Here is a 21,422-nt window from a genome sequence, read left to right on the forward strand (position 1 = left end):
TGATAGGCATTACGATAAGCTTTGTGATAGGCATTATGATAAGCATTGTGATAGGCATTACGATAAGCTTTGTGAGAGGCATTACGATAAGCATTGCGATAGGCATTATGATAAGCATTGTGATAGGCATTACGATAGGCAATAAACTATACAGTGTTATATGCATTGTGTGTCCCATAGTATGTATTTTGTCTTTTTCTTTGTTTTCACTTATCCGACTACTTTTATATTCCTTTATACATATTCTTTTCCCCCCTTTGTTTTTTAAAGATATATTTTTTCTGTACCCACTTCGTTGTTATTTTCTGTTTGGCTTAGTTTTTCCTTATTTGGCTATATATATAGCTATTATACAGTCTTTAATATCTGACCATGTGATTTTATTCTTTCATTTGTTGACAACCCTTCCACTTTTTGAATTACAATATTTTATCCATTTTACTTTTTATTTATATTTTTCTTTTTTCTTTTTTTTTTTTTCTTTTTTCTTTTTTTCCTCCTTTTTCCTCCTTCTTTTTTCTTTTTTCGTTTATCCTGAATTTTTAAATTCTTTTTATTTTTTTAATTTATCAAATAACGACCCATAATATTTAGTCATCTCAGCAGTTCTTAATTACACTAATTTACATATGCCCATTATCATTTTTCACCAACCATCATTACAACAAAATGGTATAATAAAAGTGAAAAAGAAAAAAAAAAAAAAAAAAGAAAAATTGATGTTTCAATTTATCAACATATGTGCCATTCTCAGTTGAACAAAAATGAAAAATATATTTTTAAAGCTAATGCGATTGCATATATATATATATAAATATATATAAATATATATAAATATATATGTGCCTTAAAAATAGGATACCACGCAAGACGTTTTTGCGTATGAATTTTAGTTTATATTGTTTCCTTTTGTTTTTAATTTTTTTCTCTTAAATAAAATTCATTTTAGGAAAAATGATAAATAAAAAATTATTGACATAGGAACATTAAAAAAATAAATAAGACTTTAAAAATAAGGAAAAGAAAGAAAAAAAGGGAAAAGCAGAGATAGAAAGGAAGAAAAAATAAATTAAATTTAAAATATTACTACTGCTAACATTATTAATAGTTATAATATTAATAATATTATAAATGTTCTTTTTGTTTTTATTTATATTTTTATTTTCATTTTTTATGACGATTTATTATCATCACAAATTTTGTGCATCATACTCACGAACTCTTCAAAGTCAATCTGAAAAAAAAAAAAAAAAAAAAAAAAAAATAAAAATAAAAATAAAAAGGGGACACAACGATGTGAGTACAGTAGTTTTTATTTTTCTCTTTTCAGTGTGTGTGTTTGCACACTAGAGTTGTTGTATGTTCTAATTTTTTTTTTTTTTTTTTTTTTGCATTTTTTTTAATTTGCTCCTTCCGTTCTTTTTGTTCTTTTGCTTCCTTTTATCCTTTTCGTGTTATTACCATACTGTCCTTATTTTTATCGGCTTCCTCAAGAACGTCATTCCACAATTTTTCACTTATTGACGTCAAACCAAATAACTGAAGAAGTAACAACATTTATATGAGTATGTACAAAAGTTTGAAGCAAAATAAACATGATAAGTGTATCGAATAAACATGAAACTACCACTTGACTAGTTTCCACATATTTGCATGTAATACAGATAGGTATGTGCATATCACACTTATACGTACGTGTGTATGACATATATATATATATATATATATATATATATATATATATATCTGTGTGTACTTATGTATGTATATCTTGTGTATCTCTTCTTTCTTGCTTACGTTTGCTAATTCTTCCCTTGTTATTTTTCCACTCTTATCCGTATCGAATAAATTAAAGGCGTCCCTTAATCTCTCTTCACTGAACAAAATTTGCTTGTCCATACATACGGAAATAAATTCTAAAAAGGGAAATACACAGGAGGGAGAAAAAAAAAAAAAAATGTATATATATATATATATATATATATATATATATATATATACAGCAGCTCATAAAAAAAAAAAAAGAAAAAAAAAAAGGGTCAACTTCTACAATTGGTTTACCTGAGTATTCAATAAATCCATTTTTGTCAAAATCCACTTCCTTCAAAATGTTATCCACCTCTTCTTCTACATTTTTTAGCTCACCCAATTCGTTTTTGAACTGAAAAAGAAAATTAGTAAAATGGACGGATGACGAAATAACGAAACATATATATAATAGCAAGTTACGCAGAAATGTTGCACGAATGGAGAAATAATTCCCTATTTGTTCGTAAAGCTCATTTAAGTGTTTCTTCTTCATAGCAAGTGCACAGACACAAGTAAATACAACACGCACAAGTAATGTGCATGTGCATGTGCAGGTAAATGCGTAAATGCACGTATATTCAGAAATGCTCATATATGCGTAAATGCACGTATATTCGGAAATGCTCATATATGCGTAAATGCACGTATATTCGGAAATGCTCATATATGCGTAAATGCACGTATATTCGGAAATGCTCATATATGCGTAAATGCACGTATATTCGGAAATGCTCATATATGCGTAAATGCACGTATATTCAGAAATGCTCATATATGCGTAAATGCACGTATATTCAGAAATGCTCATATATGCGTAAATGCACGTATATTCGGAAATGCTCATATATGCGTAAATGCACGCTTATTCAGAAATGCTCATATATGCGTAAATACACGTATATGCACACACACACACACACACACACACGTTTGCACGCGTTTCCGCCTGCGGTAGCCTTACATTCCTCAGTATGTTGTAACCCTCCATGAGCTCCTTCTTGTCCAGCTGACCATCCCCATTTTTGTCTAGCTTTTTGAAAATGTCCGTTAGCTCTTTTCTCTCTTCCAATGTAGTTAGTTTGCTTCCAATGAATAAAATGGCAGCTTGAGCTAATTTCTGACTTCCCTCAAATTTCCTCATATTTGACAATGCACCGAACAAGGTTTTCTGATCACTCTTGTCAATATTATCTGCATATTTCTTTATCCATTTGCTATTTAAAGCTTCTTTAGCTGTAATTCTTTTATTGTAGTCATAAGTTAGCATTAATTTTATTAATTCCTTTGCTTCTTCACTAATATTTTTCCAATCATTAAAATCGAAATAGTATTTCCCCTTTTCTACTTTTTTAATTATATCTTGATCATTTTGACCACCAAAAGGTGGGTATCCACATAATAGTATGTACATTATAACACCACAAGACCATACATCACATTTCTCATTATACTTTTTTCTTAACACTTCAGGTGCTATATAATATGCTGTTCCTAATCTATCTCTTAATTTATAATCTTTTGAAAAAAAAGAAGATAAACCAAAATCAACAATTTTAATATTTAATAAGCTATTTTTATTTTCTAATAAAATATTTTCTGGTTTAATATCTCTATGAACTATATTATGTGTATGTAAATAACAAATTCCACTTAATACTTGCTTCATAATATTTGCTGCATCACATTCATCAAATTTATGTCTGTTAATAATTTGTTCAAATAATTCTCCTCCTTCATAAAATTCTGTCACTAAATAAAAATATTTTTTATCTTCAAATACATCAAACAATTTTATAATATTTGGATGATCTAATGATTTTAATAAAGATATTTCATTATATATTTCTTCATTAATTTTCTCATCACTATCACAACTTTTGTTTCTACTAGTTGAATATCTCATCTTATCAAATTGAGATTTTTTAATTACTTTTATTGCTTTTTCCCCATGCCCATGTTTTTCTCTACATAATAATACTTCACCATATGCACCACTTCCTAATTTCCTTACTTTGAAATAGGACTCTCCTATTTTACCTTCTTTTTTCCTTACATACATACCAGGATTTAAGGCTAGCTCGTCATTATTACTACCACTTAGTTCTTTGCTCTTATTCTGCTCATTCAGGTAACTAGAGCTCTTAGCCCTTAGTTCATGTACTCCTTTGCTTTGATTACACCCCATTTCATGTTAACTTAAGCGAAGAACTAGGCAATCTGAACCAGGGAACGCAAAATAACACACAGCAAATGTAGAATACAATATGACTGGTAACACGTATGCAAAAAAAAAAAAAAATAATAAAATAAAAAAAATAAAAATAATAAAATACTACTCTGAATAGGCTAATTAAGCCGATTAAACGGTAATAAAGTAATGCAAACAGCAGAATAGGGTTAATAAAGTGTTGCTTAAAAAGAGGGCTAAAACGGAGATAAGATGCTGCAAAATGTATTTACATATTCATATACTCGTACATATACACACCTAAATTTCCACGTACAAATATCTAATTGTACGCGTACACTTTTGTACATGTATATGCGCACATATGTGTATGTATATGCACATACAATACTGTGGAAAATTTTTAAAAGCGTTAAAATTATAGGTGGTAGGAAATGCATGAAAAAGATATAAATGTATATAAATATAAGTATGTTTGTATATATGTATGTGCATTTTTTAATGTGATATATCCCATTATTGTTTACCCTTCTGCGATATATATAAATATTTGTACTATATACACGTTAATATGAATACGTGTACACATATGCACGTATATATTTGTCTATAAAAATGAATACACAAAAGCGTATATACATACACATACATACACATACATATACATCCATATATATATATATATATATATATATATATATAACATATATAAACACGTGGATATATTCACAATCCCCTGAGCGCACAAAAATTTCTCACATTTTCATTATTAACGGAAACAACAAAATGTATATAAAGTTAAATAAAAAAAAAAAAAAAAACATATAAAAACTCATAAAAACACATAAAAACTCATAAAAACTCATAAAAACACATAAAAACTCATAAAAACATAAAAAAAATTAATTAAATTTGTAAAAAACGTGCGTTAGTATCCGGAAAATACATATATAATAACATTTGTATATTATTATATATATATATATATATATACAATATAATTATTTATGTGTATATATATTACAAAGGTAAGAAGAAAAAGATATTTTTATTATGTATAAAAGACAATTCAAGGGAGCATTGTGCACTTTTCAACATCTATAAATCTTTTATCTTAGCAAACATAAATTTTTCATTTTTTTTACATTCATAAATACTACAAAATAATGTATTTTATTACCTATTATTTTACTTATTATTTTTTTTTTTTTTAAAGTGTGCACAATTATTAAAAAGGTAGAGTATAACTTCTTTCTTTTTTCTTTTTTTTTGAAAACTTAAATTATTTGGTACAACAGTTAATTTTTTTTTTTATCAATATAGTATTAAATTTTTAAAGCAGCATTATGAGAAATAGTGTGAGCGTAAAAGAACGTCGCGATTTTTCCTTTTTTCTATTATATACAAAATGTAAATATGTAAATATTATGTATATAAATAAATGTAAATATATCTATAGATATATATTAAAAATATATATTATGTGCACATATATTTACATATATACACATTTATATTTATATACGAAATTCACGCAGGTACTGCGTCATTATTCGAAAAATGTTTAAAAAAAAAAAAATAGAAAAATTAACAAAATTAATGAAATTAGCAAAATTAACAAAATTAGCAAAATTAACAAAATTAGCAAAATTAACAAAATTAGCAAAATTAACAAAATTAACAAAAATAGCAAAATTAGCAAAATTAACAAAATTAACAAAATTAACAAAATTAGCAAAAATAGCAAAATTAACAAAATTAACAAAATTAACAAAATTAACAAAATTAACAAAATTAGCAAAATTAACAAAATTAACAAAATTAGCAAAATTAACAAAATTAACAAAATTAACAAAATTAACAAAATTAACAAAATTAGCAAAATTAACAAAATTAGCAAATTTAACAGAAATAACAATATTAACAAAATTATTCGAAATGAAAGTAACCATAAAATTAGTTACAATTTTACCCTATTTATAAAAACGTAGGAAATTAAACTCAAAAATATTTATCGTTATAAACACAAAAAAATTCTCCCACATTTCGCTCTTCGTTATTTTAAATTATGCAACTGCAGTTACTAAACTATAGGACACAAATGTTAAATTGTGTGATAGTGTCAACCATATTTTGATCATAGTTTTAATATAAATCAAGAAAAACAGAGAAACAAATATGAGTAACGGGATGTGTGTATTTGTAAATTTGTACAAACGTTTACATATACATATATTACTTACACACGAACAAAATTGTACGCCTAGTTTTCCAGACCCAAATAGGGTAATAAATTGTTTACTCTTTAAAGTAACCTCTTCATTTTATGGAACGAAATTCGTAAAATACAGCGATTTCTCTCATTTTTGTTTCCCCCTTTTTTTTCTCTCTATATATTTTAGTGAAATTGAAAAAGAAACATAACTATAACAATTAAGTTTACACCTATATTTACGTTCGCATATACACACGTATGAATATAAATTTTTTTTTTTCCTTTTCATTGTGCATTACTTTTGCCTGCATAACAATGTTTTCAGCTCAATTTACCCATTATGTAAAAAAAAGAAAAATTCAATAATATGAACTGTTCATATTTTTTAAGTGTGCATATGAGAAATGCAGGAAAATACATGTAAAAAAAAAAAAAAAAAAAAAAAAAAAATTCGCTTCCTTTTCATCTTTCCTCTTATTTCACCTGGCCTATTCATGCTAATTTGTTTTTTGTTGTTTTTTTTGTTTTTTTTTTTTCATACATATCTACACCATTTTGAAACAACATAAAAAGTGTTTTTCAAAATAAAATTAAAGTATGTTCAGGTAAAAATTGCACAAAGTGATCATACGTACATATGCTAATACTTGTGAAGAATTGTATATATATGTCTCCCCATTTTAATAAAATTAAGTGAACTACTGTTTTATCATATTGCTTCCTTTGTAGCAGTTTTTCTCTTAGCATTTTTTCTCTTAGCATTTTTTCTCTTAGCATTTTTTCTCTTAGCATTTTTTCTCTTAGCATTTTTTCTCATAGCATTTTCCCTCTTTGCAGTTTTCTTTCGCTGCTTCATCCCCCTTTTTCACGTTATTCTCATCCTTTAACCGGTATTACTCACTTGATCCATTTCTTTTTCTTTTTCCTTTATGCTCATAATTTTTTTTTTAGCATTCTCTAACCTTTTTCTCTCTTGTTCGACCCAATCAAAATCATCAGGAGACATTATCCTGACGGTTAAATAAATAGCAAAAACGCACCAACTGCAAAGTAAAAAACCTGTTATAAAAACTTTAAACTCAGTTGAAAATATAGGATTATTCTTGTGTTTATATTTTTTGAAAGTATTTATATCAATATTTGTTATTTTAAATTCAGGAATATTGTTGTTCTCTTTTCTTTTGATTTCCAAGAATTTTTTATATTCATCATCCATATCTTTGACACTTGGTCTTTGAGGTGTGTAATACTAAAAATAAGTTAGACAAACAGAAACAATTAAATATTGTAAGTGTTGGTACGTGTACAAATGTATATAGTTGAATTCGTATATTAAGCAAAACATAAAAAAAAAAATTTTGATAATATTATATGCGTTATTTAAAAAATAAAATACATTCGAAATTTTTTTGGAGGATAAACATCGAACTCCTTTAAAAGAAAAAGACGAAAAATCTTTGATTTTACATAAAGATAAAAGCATTTTGAACTAATTCATACATTTTTTTCTTATTTTATATTATTTTTCTCAAATAATAATTATCCTTTTTTTATTTTTTTTTTCTCAATTAATAATTATCCTATTTTTTTTTTTCTCCCCCCCGTTTTTCCTGTTATTTTGAATTATCTATATTTCGTTGGGTAATTCTTTTGGTCGGAAATATTAATAGCACTTTTAAAAGGGGAATTGTGCACATATACATACTAAATGTATGAAATATATATATGTATATGCATACGCGACAAAAATAGGTAAATAATAAATAAAAAAAATATAGGAAAAAATAAATATAACAAAAAAATACATAAAACAATAAATAAAAAAAATACATAGAAAAAAAAAGAAAATACATAACAAAATAGTGCGAATAAAATGTAAGTATGAAATATTAAAAAAAAAAAAAAGAAAAATGATTATCAGAAATATATATTTTACTGCTTTCCATATTTAGCATTCACTTTTTAAGGAAAGTTTTACATTCTCAATATGTTTTACCCAATTAATACAAAAAAAAAAAAAAAAAAAATTAGAACTGTTTTTCCCCAACTTTCTGTTCCTTTCCGCTGGCCCAGATATCTGTCCCATGTATGCATAAACACATGTACGTAAATATGAGTATGCGTGCTATAATTATGTATAATAAATAAATATATATATATATATATATATATACATGTATTATGCATACCTCAAAAATTGGCAATAGTTCGAACTAGTTATGCGTAACCCGAACATACAGAATACAATATTTGAAAACGAGTATATACATTGTATGCATATATGCACATTTTACTTCATAAGGCATTCCTCTTTTTTAATTTTAAAAAAACAATTTGGTTAAAATAAAATAAAATTATGAAGTTACAGAAATTGGCAAGGAGATAATTTATGAACATGACATTTTTAATGAAATTTATATTTTTTAAAATGTTTTTATTTTTTTCATATTTTCTAAATCATTTCAATATTTGCTATTCCTTTCATCGTTTGCTATTTCTTTCATCGTTTGCTATTTCTTTCATCGTTTGCTATTTCTTTCATCGTTTGCTATTTCTCATCGTTTGCTATTCCTTTCATCGTTTGCTATTCCTTTCATCGTTTGCTAATCATTTTAACGTTTGCTAATCATTTTAACGTTTGCTAATCATTTTAACGTTTGCTAATCATTTTAACGTTTGCTAATCATTTTAACGTTTGCTAATCAATTTAACTTTTTTTTTTTATAGGCTTTTTTTTTTTTTTTTAGTTTTAAAACGTATAAAATATTACCCATCTTTTTTGAAGATGTGCCAAACAACATGTTATATCATCATTTCATAAGTACATTATTTTTTTTTTATCTTACTTTATCTGTTGCATCATTTGTTTACGCTTAACCATTTACCACTCTTCCTTCTCTTATTATTATTATTTATTATTATTTTTTTTTTCCTTTTTGTTTTATTTTTGTTGTATTTCCCCCACCACATTATTTATGTGTTGCAAGACCAATTGCCGAATTAGCACTATATTATGAAAAGCCTTTTTTTTTGCAAAACTGTAATTTGATTTTTTTTTTTTTTTTCATCATTTTTGCTTCAATTAATATGTTATAAACAAATTTTTTTACTTTTAATTTACCAACTGAACACAAATTGATTTTCTCCTTTTCGAAAACGTGGACGAAATAAAAATAGCATAAGGTAGTATAAAAGAAGAAGATAGTGTAAGAGCTGTTTTCACCGTCTCTAAGTATACTTTAGAATACAAGAAGTAAATTGGTGGATATTCCTTTTCGTTTTTTCTTAACATTAACATATAAACATTTTTTCGTAACATTAACATTAACAGTTGTAACCGTAACCCTGATATAACAAATCGTTTGTTTAACCTATCTCGACTGACTATTTCCCCTTTGAAGATGCTAAATTTTATACTCCTGCAAAATAGGCAGGGAAAGACAAGATTTTCCAAATGGTCAGCTGAAGAAACAAGAGAAAAAGGAAGAAATGAAACTCGAAATGTGATATAATGGAAGAACACAATTTCTTAACTGCATCGAAGGAGTAAATACACATTTTTCTTTTTTTTCAATTCCTCTCCCCTTCTTTTTGTAGGTACATTAACTGCAATGAAACCAAGAAAAAGAAAATAGAGAGAGACATAAATAAAATTCTAATTAACAGAAGTAGGTCGTACTCAAACATTTTTGTGTACGAGAATTTTAAAGTTGTCTATAGGTTATATGCAGGTAAGAGCGAACATAAAAAACGGACCACGTTTATGACAATAACCTGCGTGTGCATTCGTGGCTATATATATATATATATATATATATGTGTGTGTGTGTGTGAGAAGTCTTTTTTGTAAAACTTCAATTAGTGTTTCATCCACCGTGGCAGCTTCCCAAATATGTTTATTTTATTTACGCATTTATCCGCCTATCCGCTTATCCGCCTATCCGCTTATCCGCTTATCCGCATATTTGCTTATTTTATTTTTTCGTAGGCCTCTACTTCGTCGTGTGCATAGAAAATGAGAACGAGTTATACATTTTGGAGTTCATCCACTTTATGGCACAACTCCTAGACACCTTTTTTACAAACGTTTGTGAGCTCGACTTACTCTTTAATTTTCATTTTTTATACTACTTTTTTGATAACATAATCCTAGGGGGATATATATACGAAGTAAACAAAAACATTATTCTTGACAAGATAAGCAAAATTAAGAAGCTCATATAAAAGAAGGAAAAATAGAACATGGCACAGTAGGGTGAAACCTATTAAGAGGAATGGAATAAGAAGAACTATAGAAAAACGATAATATATTTCCATATACTCCCTGTATCCAGAATAAAAAAGATCATGTGTGTCCACATATGCAAAATAGTTTCTCGTCGACATAAAAATAGACCCATATATACACATTTAAGTTGCATATTTGTCCGCTTCATTTACATGTTATTTTAAATGTTCCAACTCAGTTACTCCTTTTTTATTCGTTTCGAAAATTACAATTTTATTTTTCTTATACTTTTTTCGTTATTTGTTTGTTATGTGTAATTTTGCCCTTTCTCTTTTACTCTCCATTTTTACTCTCCATTTTTTTTTTTTTTTTTTTTTTCCTTATTTTTTGTGTATACCTCTTTTAATTTTTCCATATATATTTTTTATTTTTATTTTTATTTTTATTTTTATTTTTTTTTTACCATTTTATGTATTTTACAAAACTTAACCGGTGTCCAACTCATTTTGAAATCTGATTAGGTCACTTGACCAACACTTATATATATGTAGGGATATACGTATGTATAGACATATGTATGTATAGACATATATATGTGTAGATATATGTATGGGTGTATATATATGTATGTGTATTTACCTGTAAAAAGGATGCACATATGTTGAGTAGAAAAAGCCTGCGCAAAGATCACCTCAACTTAATCACAGCTATTTAAAAAAAAAAAAAATTTGCAAAAAATGAAATAAACGAAATAAACGCAAAAAGCCCAAAAAATGAAATAAACGAAATAAACGAAATAAACGCAAAAAGCCCAAAAAATGAAATAAACGAAATAAACGCAAAAAGCCCAAAAAATAGAAAAAACGAAATAAACGCAAAAAGTTCAAAAAATGCAAAATATGCAAAAAATGCAAAATATGCAAAATATGGAATACATACAAAATTAAAGAAATAAGGGCCATAAATATGCCACTGAATATTTCCTGCAATTTGAACTGTGTATCGAAAATGTCCTAAATTTTTCCAGGAAGAAACACCGCTGTGGATATAACAAAAGAAAAGAAAGGTTGTTTACGTATATGCACACACATAAACATATGCATATGAATAGAAATGTATACTGCACATGAAGCGAAAAGGCAAACAGCAAGCGAGGGAGGCCCTGTTTTATTCAAGTTTATTCTTTTTCTTAAAGTAAAAAAAAAAAAAAAAAAAAAAAAAAATTAAAAACAAGTAAAATTCGCAAAATAGGTAAGTGCATAAAAATACCCCGAGGTACTGTAGAAAAACTCGCAGTTTTTGTCACAGCACGATTGGCGTAACTCCATCATATATAATTCGACCTAAGCTATTTTTCTTTCGTTTTTCCATTCATCCTTTTTTCTCTTTTTTTTTCTTTTTTTAATCCCTTCCTCATTCTATGTTGCCCATATGATGTTATGGCTCCTGTAAGCGGAAAGCATTTTGACAGGAAGCGCTTTGCCTCACCCCTGTTTACAGCCACCACAGTCAATACAATCAACACAGTCAATACAATCAACACAGTCAATACAGGCAACCCAGTTAACACAGTCAACCCAGTTAACACAGTCAACCCAGTTAACACACCCAACCCAGTTAACACAGTCAACCCAGTTAACACAGTCAACCCAGTTAACACAGTCAACCCAGTTAACACACCCAACCCAGTTAACACAGTCAACCCAGTTAACACACCCAACCCAGTTAACACAGCCAACCCTGTCAACATTTCGCATAATGCAAGCCTCTAAGAATCTATTCAAAGTTTTGAAAAGGTTCAAAAACTGCTGCATGCTTGAGAAACTGGAAGAGATAAAAGAATACGAAGAGAACCTAAAAAAACTGTCGAATCATGAGAAGATTGTACGAATTGATATTAACGGAAAGGAGAAAAAAGCGAGCAAATATTTTTTTGACAAGAATAAGTACATATACGTGAAAAACAATAGCGACATAAAGGCGTTTGAAACGAAGGGTAGGGAGGGAAAAAAAAAAAAGGGGGCAATAGCTGCAGAACCGGGAGTAGTAACAGGAGCAGCAGTTCGCGAAGGGGTAATCAGTGAGATGGGTACCGTTTCTGCAAAGAAGGACGAAGACTATGTTATCGTGGACACTCTGAGGAGGAGAAGTAATTTTAGGAAGAATGAAAATTTCGAAAGGTCGTTAAAGAGACTTAAAGATACGTACAATTTATCAGAGGAGGAGATCATATATATGAAATTTATTTATAAAATAAAGATAAAAAATATATATTCCCTTATAAATAATTTAAGAAAGAATATCTATGTTGACAAAAAAAAAAAAGAAGTACTGCTAAATTGTATATATAAATATTTAAGTTACAACTGTTACACTATGTCAAGAAATGAGATTCTCTTTTTTTTTTATATTTTCCCACAATATATGAAATACTCTAATAAAATAATGCACTATTTAACTAGTCTGTTAAATAAGGATCAGCTAAAAATAGAGGAGTGTATTAATTTAATTACAGAAACAAATTTGTTGTATATAAATTATTGTATTAAGGATGTATATATAAGCTACTTAAATAGGTGTATTCATAATATTGATATAATTCATATCTTGATTCTTTTATCAAAGGGATCATATATATTTACAACATGGATAGACAACAGATCATCAATAAGTGACCTTAGTATCACTTTCAGAGATAACTTATATCATATGATAGAAAAAAAAAAAAGTTGCCTGAACAGGGAATTAAAAAATGCATATTTACAGTTTAATGCCTACCTTGTTAATAATATGAACACTTTTTTGAATATCTTTTTCAATGATCTCTACATTCTCTTGTACAGAAAAATTATTCTAGAAAATTTGAATCGAGAAGAACTAGACTATGAATACTTTCACAATGTGAAGACATTAACTAGTCATAATTCTACCATACGTCATATTAACCTCTTTTTACAAAACAGTGATTATTATTCTTTTGCAAGCAAAAAACAAAATGTTAAAATTAAGGTCTTTCCTTCATTCATAGATGAACCAAGTGGAATAGATAAAGACTCGAAAGGTGATATCGTAAATATTTTACCCGAATATTTTGCCTGCACGAACAATGCAAATATTAATTGTGAAGCCTCATCAGGAAAGACTGAGGATACAAACGGTACTGATCGACATTGCACTAAATCAAGTATCACTACCGTACGTACTCCAAACAGGCGCTCAAACAATGTGTACATGTCGAATAAAAACAATTATTCCGAACAGCAAGAAGAAGAATTAATGGTAGATAACCATAGCATTCACGAGATGCAGGATTGTCTACTTAGTCAGTCGAAGAAGAAGAGGCCCCTGTATGATGCTGTTGACACACCTTCGTACCAAGCAGTTGACACAAGATATGATAGTTACATGACTAATAGGAAGGGAAAACCAATCATGAATAGTCCAGAAGCTACAGCTTCACTACAACATTACACTCATCACATAAGACAACAAATTTTCCAATTTACATATCCCTCTGATAGAATCAAAGAAACGCGATATAACGAATTAAGAGAAAAATATAAAATAGCTACGAAAGTAACAGATAAGAATGTAAAGGTATTACTAAATTTTTTAAGGATTTCTTTTAATTCTAAAAGTTTACATTTTAATGAAATTTTTTCTAAAAATAGCTTATCACAAATTGCTTCAGATATGAAGAGATATGCTGCTAAGTTGAGAAAAGATGAAATAGGAAAAAATTATAAAAATTTATTTTTCCGTTTAGCTGACTGTTGGGATGGTCTCAAGGGGAATAGACCAGAATGGACATCCACTCATGAAAATGATGTATACTTACTAGAAAGTAGAGACAGAAACTTAGTAAATGCAAATAATCTACCACTTGATATGGTAGCATGTACTAACTTGTCACATGTAATTACAGAAAGAGTTGAAGAAAAGCTAGTGGATAGTGTTAGTATTAATAGTACACACACCTCTCCCACTCCTTCTTGCCGTACACGCTGTTCGACACCCCCACCAGATGGTGTAAAAAGGGAATACAACTATGAGGAAAAAAGGGGACTACTCTTCCATTCGGTTAATACGGATGATCGATCAATGATACGTTGTTATGAAGTGGATGAGGAAAAGGAAAAAGAAAGAACTCCTTTACAAAAAAGGCAAAATATTCTTCTTCAGACAAAAGAGAAGACAGCTGTCCAAAATAACTCTATTGTAAACCTAGTCAACCATATTTATTTTAGCTCTATTAATGGCAAGAAATTTTATTCCTTATCTGAAATAAATATGATTTCGAAACTGCTTCTCTACCTGTGCAGCTCTTTTCTGTCTCACTATTACGCATATGAATATAAGCATGAACATGCACATCAATATCAGCATCAACATCAGCATCAACATCAGCATCAACATCAGCATCAACATCAGCATCAACATCAGCATCAACATCAGCATCAACATCAGCATCAACATCAGCATCAACGTGAATATGCCCAACGAGATGGCAAATGTGTGGATGTTATCTCATATGAGCTACTATATTGTCGCTTCGAAAAACTGTTTTACGAAATGTTTACTTACGTTTTGAAAAACATGTACATTATAAATGTCTCCAATTACTTCTACATCTTTGCTGCTTTCTCCATATTTGCTAATAAAATTACACCAAAAATTATGAACAAGCAAGGTGGGGACAAAAAAAAAAATGAACAAAATTATCATTACCATAAAATAGCTAATTTGTTATACATTATACACACAGTTAGAATGCATCAGCTTAATCAAGTAAAAAGTTTACTCAATGATGAAGATAATAGAAGGTACCTTCGGTTTCTTCAGCATAGTGATAATAAGTTGGATTGGGACAATGACAATGATGAGGTGCTAAAAAAAAAAAAAAAAAAAAATATACTAAGAAACGATTTCGATTATCCCGTGCTTCATGAAACGATTCTGAACAAATTCAAATTAGACAACATGCACATTAGCAGAAAAGATAAAAAGCAGCTGGAAGAATATTCGGACTGCCATCTAAGTAGTGGGATTACTTCGAACGAGTTAAACGTACGTGATACAAGACAAGGGTCTGTAGAATACTGCGGTTTTACTAATGGAAAAGGATTCTACAGTGGTAATGATAACGACACTAACAATAGGAGGGAGGATTACCTTTCCCAACTGCTTAGCCCAACACTAATAAACAGCTATAACTTTCTTCTAATGTTTTTAAACAACTATTTGGACTGTGCTACTTTTCATATGACAAAGTTTCTAGTTAGCATATACTACTTAAACATAAATGTCCCATCGAGTTTGAGCTGCTTATATCACCTCGAGTCGAGACTGCACACAAATCATCAAAAATTTATGAACAAACATTTTTATTGTGCAATTAGCGCGTCCATTGGAAGGGAAACGTTATTAGGTTTAGGTAAATCCTACATGAGGAAAATTATAAAATTGCAGAGAGAACATCTTGACATTAATCGCATTCCTAACAGAAGCATTAACATCAATCATAACAACGGTATTAACCGCAATAATAATCCCAATTTTGTATACAGTGATATACTGAACACCCTTCCATTCAGCTGCAATTATAACGTTTATGATAATATAGAAGACATATTTAAAAAAAAAAAAAATTTATTTTCTCTTGAAAATACGCTAAACTTTATTTTGATCTACAGTCTTAACAAATTTTATTATTCTACTATTTATTACGATATGTCCAAATATTTATCCAAATTTGACTTAACACATGTAAGCGATAATGTGAAGATGTTGCTGTTTTTTCTTTTTTTTCAGTGCATACATGTGTACAAGCCCTTTTACTTTTTACTCCTATATGATATCCTTACAAAATGGAAAAAAAATTTGGGAAAAATGAACCTCTACATTTTATGTAGCTTAATTTTAATATTAATTAAAGAGAGCAAAATAAAAATGAAGAGTGTTATTTATAAAAAAAGAAAATTTGGAAAAATCGCTTGGAATTTTTTTTTCCCACTTGATATATTTATTCATAAAAATATTATGAACAATGCAGAAAAAAAAGTTAGAAGATTAGAGAAAAATATATTGTCAAAAAAGGCAGACATTAAAGGAGATACATGTATAAAGGAACAAATAAATACTGCACACATAACACCTTTCCTTTTTACAATAAATCAATTTAAAAATCATTTTAAAAATATAATACCACAAATAGTTGAGCAGTACAAACATTATTATAAGAATGGGAAATCTGCTGAACAGGAATATGAAAACACGAATGTGAAGGAAGAAGAGGCTTCCCCCCACAACTCTTCTTTCTTTTTTTATTTTGATAATACAATTGAGTCGGAGGTATTTAAAACTTGCTTAAATTTTTTGTCATACGAGTATGTAACTGCACATTTTCTACTACCTAAGAAATCCTTGTATTATGACATACTGTTACATTTGAAAAACAGCAAAGTTCGGCTTTAAGTCTGACGCGCCTTTGCACAACAAGGTGCTGTGCATTGAGAATAAAAAATATTAAGTTAAATTAATTGAAGTGTACTGAAGTGTATTGAAGTGTATTGAAGTGTACTGAAGTGTATTGAAGTGTACTGAAGTGTATTGAAGTGTATTGAAGTGTACTGAAGTGTATTGAAATATAATGAAATATAATGAAATGAACTGAAATATAATGAAATATAATGAAATATAATGAAATGAACTGAAATATAATGAAATATAATGAAATATAATGAAATGAATTGAAATGAATTGAAATAAATGAAAATAAATTAAAAGGAAATGTAATAAAAGATAGTAGTAAAATATAGTAAAACATGATATAGGTGTACGTATCTGTTTTTGTTATAGCTTGTAGTTTTAGGGGGACTCGTATTTTTTCGTGTACATACACCGTGTAAACATATACTCACCCCTGCACATACATTCTCACATATACACATACGTACATGAGTACGGGCGCACCTATGGTACCTTTATGGGTTTTATGCTATAACAACATTTTAATGAAATGGAAAAAATGCAAAGTACAAAATGAACTTCCGCTTCGTGTACACACATTCCACATACATGGAACAGTATCCAATGCGCGCACATTAGCAAATTTTTCAACATTCGAAAAAAAAGGAATAATATTAGGAAACAAAACAAATATATATATATATATACACGTACGTACATACGTAATACGTACATACATAATACGTACATACATATATGTCTCTTTTCGCTTTGGGACAATATTCATTTTTTGTAGAACAACTTCATTGATATATTTCCGCAATTGTTGTAAACTTATTTTCTCTCTTTCTCTGCTCAATAATATGCCAAAAATGTAAGTGAACTTCCTGACCTGTTCATAAAATAGGCTACTATATGAGCGACCTTCCTAACCTGTTCTTAAATTTGACTGCCACTTTCACGGATTGCAGAAGCGCTTCTACTCGACGCTCAAGCCACTCTCATCATTCAGCGTTGAATATCTCGAGGAACCTCTGAATGCTCTCCTTTATCTGATCCTCCACCTCTGACAAATCACAGTTGGCCTGTATTTTCTTCAAAACATCTGCATAGTTATTATCTAAATATTCGAAATATTGCTTTTCGAAATTTTGTACTTTATGAATACTTAAATTGGCAAGATAATCTTTTGTAGCAGCATAAATTAAGCAAATTTGATAGCTGATGTTGACAGGTGAATACTGTTTTTGCTTTAATATTTCAGTAAGAATCTTTCCTTTTTCTATTAATTTTTTTGTAGATGTATCTAAATCTGAACCAAATTGAGAAAAAGCAACGATTTCTCTATATTGAGCTAATTCCAATTTCATAGATGAAGCTAGCTTTTTCATACATTTATATTGTGCACTACTTCCAATTCTAGAAACACTAAGACCAACATTTATGGCTGGTATAATACCCTTATAGAATAATTCACTTTCTAAAAATATTTGTCCATCAGTGATAGATATAACATTTGTTGGTATATATGCAGATACGTCATTATTCAATGTCTCAATAATTGGTAGAGCTGTTAAACTACCTCCTTTCAAATTATCATTTAGTTTTGAAGATCTTTCTAACAATTTGGAATGAATATAAAATATATCACCTGGATATGCTTCTCTACCAGGTGGTCTTCTTAAAAGTAATGATAACTGTCTATATGCAACAGCTTGTTTACTTAAATCGTCAAATATGATTAATGCATGTTTTCCATTATCTCTAAAGAATTCAGCCATAGCACAACCAGTGTAAGGGGCTAAAAATTGTAGAGGAGATGCATCAGATGCACTTGAATTAACTATTATAGTATATTTCATTGCATCATACTTTTTTAATAGATTTACTAATTTTGCTATATTACTTTTTTTTTGTCCTATAGCTACATATACACAATATACTTTTTCCTTATCATCTACTTGTTCATTTATATTTTTCTGATGTATAATTGCATCTACAGCTATAGCAGTTTTTCCTGTTTGTCTATCTCCTATAATTAATTCTCTTTGTCCTCTTCCAATAGGTACTAGACTATCAATACATTTTATACCTGTAATAACAGATTCATTAACACTTTTTCTAGCTATAATACCTGGTGCTTTTATTTCTATCTTTTTTCTTTCTTTAGTTTCTATTTTTTTACCTCCATCTATTTCATTACCCAAAGCATCCACTACTCTTCCTAATAATTCATATCCTACATTCACATCAATAATACGATTTGTCCTTTTTATTATATCACCCTCTTTTATATTCCTATCATTACCAAATATTACAATACCAACATTATCATATTCCAAGTTCGTTGCCATACCATATGTCACATTCCCTTTCTCTTCTTCATTGTGTATTTCAACCAATTCGGATGATTTAACATTGTTTAATCCAAATGCTCTACATATTCCATCACCTACACTTAACACATATCCCACTTCATTAGCTGATGTTTTAAAATCAAAATTTTCAAATTTCTTTTCCAGTACCTTTGAAATTTCAACTGGACTTATTTTAGTTGAGTACTTGGGGTGCGCTCCACCATACCATATCCTTTTTTTATTTTTCGCTGTCTTCCCTAGGCTTCTGCTCAGCTGTTTGCCTATTTGGAGCATTATGTCGTATGGGTATATACGTGTGGGTGGTGTATATACGTGTGTGTTGGTATATACGTGTGTGTAGGTATATACGTGTGTGTAGGTATATACGTGTGTGTGGGATATATACGTGTGTGTGGGATATATACGTGTGTGTGGGATATAAACGTGTGTGTGGGATATAAACGTGTGTGTGGGATATATACGTGTGTGTGGGATATATACGTGTGTGTAGGTATATATGTGTGTATATATATATATATGCACTTATGCATGTACGTATTTACGTAATTACACAGTTACGCAGTTACGTATGTACATAAACATACACCCCTTCAGTGACTACACATTCAGCTATTTTCCCTTGCGTTCATTATACGTATGAACAAAAATAAAACTTGCAATTTTTAAGCGACCACCTGATATATTTTTTTATTATGACCTTGGCCAAAAATGGGAACCCCTTCCTTTGTACATATATATATATATATATATATATATATATATATATATATATATGCATATATGCGTGTATACGTATTTATGCGTATGCCATCACTTGCGCGTATGTACGGGTATTGCAAAAATCGTTTTAGCTCAACTCGTGAGAAGAATAAGCCATAAAACTAAACAAAAATTTATCTTTGCATTATTCCCTATTCTGCCGAATTTCATACGACGCTTTAAAAATAAAAATAATAAAATGAACATAAAAAATATTATGCCCTTAAAAATAAAAAAGTTCATATAAAAAAATTATACCCTCATAAATAAAATAATAAATATAAAAAAATTATAACTCTAAAAATAATAAATCAATAAAATAATTGTAAAAAAAATATGACCATGTAATAAAAAAAAAAAAAAAATGACCTTAAAATGAGCTCTTATTTTAACGACTATCTCGTCAACATTTTATACTTCCATTATTGAAGGGAAAACAAAATACACCTAATTTTAAGCAAAAAAAATGGCATAAATAATAAATGTAGATGACATTTGATAACATTTTTACATACACATTCATTTTCTACATAATAAGCAAACGTATGATGCATTCCGAATGGTCATATGAACTGCAATTTTGCCATTTTGCCATTTGTGAGCTTTCCAAATGGGTCAATAGGGGGTACGTTTTACTTTATAATATTTTTTTTTTTTTTGCGCAAACACATATGAACATGTACATTAATAATATTACATGTACATATTTATAAATAAGCACTGCTGTTTAGTAATATTTCTCTGATACACCGTGCCACAGGTATGAACGTAAAATTTTAAAAACTTATTTTGTACCACCTTTTTTAAGTAATCTCACTTTTGGTGTTCATTCTTTTGTTCATCCATTTCGTACTTTTTTTTTTTTTTTTTTTTTTTTTTACACGTTTATGATGTAAGGTGAAAAGGAAAATACAAAAAGGAAGAAGCAACAAGTGACATGTAACTAGCAAAGTAAATTCCCTGCCCCCCCCCTTTCCGCCAATTATATTTCAAACATTGCTGTTAATTTAGGAGCAAGAAATATATTCTCACATGAACGTTCTCTTTAAACTTCTCATGCAATGAAGGCACATATATAGAGAAGATCATGTGTTAAGTTATAATGAACACTTACTGTGCTAAATTTTATTTCTTCCTTCTTGCCTCCAGTTTGCTTCTACATTTTCCATTTTTCCTCCCATATGAACAAATGACGGAGCTTGTAAACTTTATGAATATCATATCCTTTCCATTTAAAGGAAAAAAAAAAAAAATTAGAGCATTCTCCACTGCAACAAGGCATTTGATGAAAATATGTTGTATGCTTATGCCACCATATTCTTTTTTTTTTTTTCATATTTCATTATTCATCAAATATAGTGAAAATGAGTATACATG

At 28.7% G+C, this 21,422-nt stretch overlaps 5 protein-coding genes across 5 annotated transcripts; 2 read left to right on the forward strand and 3 right to left on the reverse strand.

Moving 5' to 3' along the window:
* Positions 1-1,171: 1,171 nt before the first annotated feature.
* On the reverse strand, positions 1,172-3,994 carry CDPK1 (calcium-dependent protein kinase 1, putative; the record flags this gene model as incomplete). Its single annotated transcript, XM_029003141.1, has 5 exons — positions 1,172-1,234; positions 1,462-1,539; positions 1,798-1,916; positions 2,062-2,161; positions 2,771-3,994. The coding sequence occupies 5 exons, from the start codon at positions 3,992-3,994 to the stop codon at positions 1,172-1,174; spliced, it is 1,584 nt and encodes a 527-aa protein (XP_028859604.1).
* Positions 3,995-7,095: 3,101 nt separating this feature from the next.
* PmUG01_04015000 (conserved Plasmodium protein, unknown function) lies at positions 7,096-7,695 on the reverse strand (the record flags this gene model as incomplete). The annotated part of the gene is made up of 2 exons (XM_029003142.1): positions 7,096-7,461; positions 7,609-7,695. 2 exons carry the CDS (start codon positions 7,693-7,695, stop codon positions 7,096-7,098), a joined length of 453 nt encoding a protein of 150 aa, XP_028859605.1.
* A 1,918-nt stretch (positions 7,696-9,613) lies between these two features.
* Positions 9,614-10,436, forward strand: PmUG01_04015100 (AP-2 complex subunit sigma, putative; the record flags this gene model as incomplete). Its single annotated transcript, XM_029003143.1, has 3 exons — positions 9,614-9,669; positions 9,810-9,943; positions 10,201-10,436. The coding sequence occupies 3 exons, from the start codon at positions 9,614-9,616 to the stop codon at positions 10,434-10,436; spliced, it is 426 nt and encodes a 141-aa protein (XP_028859606.1).
* A 1,762-nt stretch (positions 10,437-12,198) lies between these two features.
* Positions 12,199-16,914, forward strand: PmUG01_04015200 (conserved Plasmodium protein, unknown function; the record flags this gene model as incomplete). The annotated part of the gene is made up of 1 exon (XM_029003144.1): positions 12,199-16,914. One exon carries the CDS (start codon positions 12,199-12,201, stop codon positions 16,912-16,914), a length of 4,716 nt encoding a protein of 1,571 aa, XP_028859607.1.
* Positions 16,915-17,912: 998 nt separating this feature from the next.
* On the reverse strand, positions 17,913-19,559 carry PmUG01_04015300 (ATP synthase F1, alpha subunit, putative; the record flags this gene model as incomplete). The annotated part of the gene is made up of 1 exon (XM_029003146.1): positions 17,913-19,559. One exon carries the CDS (start codon positions 19,557-19,559, stop codon positions 17,913-17,915), a length of 1,647 nt encoding a protein of 548 aa, XP_028859608.1.
* Between the last annotated feature and the right edge of the window lie 1,863 nt (positions 19,560-21,422).

This window comes from Plasmodium malariae (genome assembly GCF_900090045.1).
Source record: "Plasmodium malariae genome assembly, chromosome: 4".
In the NCBI taxonomy this organism is placed as follows: domain Eukaryota; phylum Apicomplexa; class Aconoidasida; order Haemosporida; family Plasmodiidae; genus Plasmodium; species Plasmodium malariae.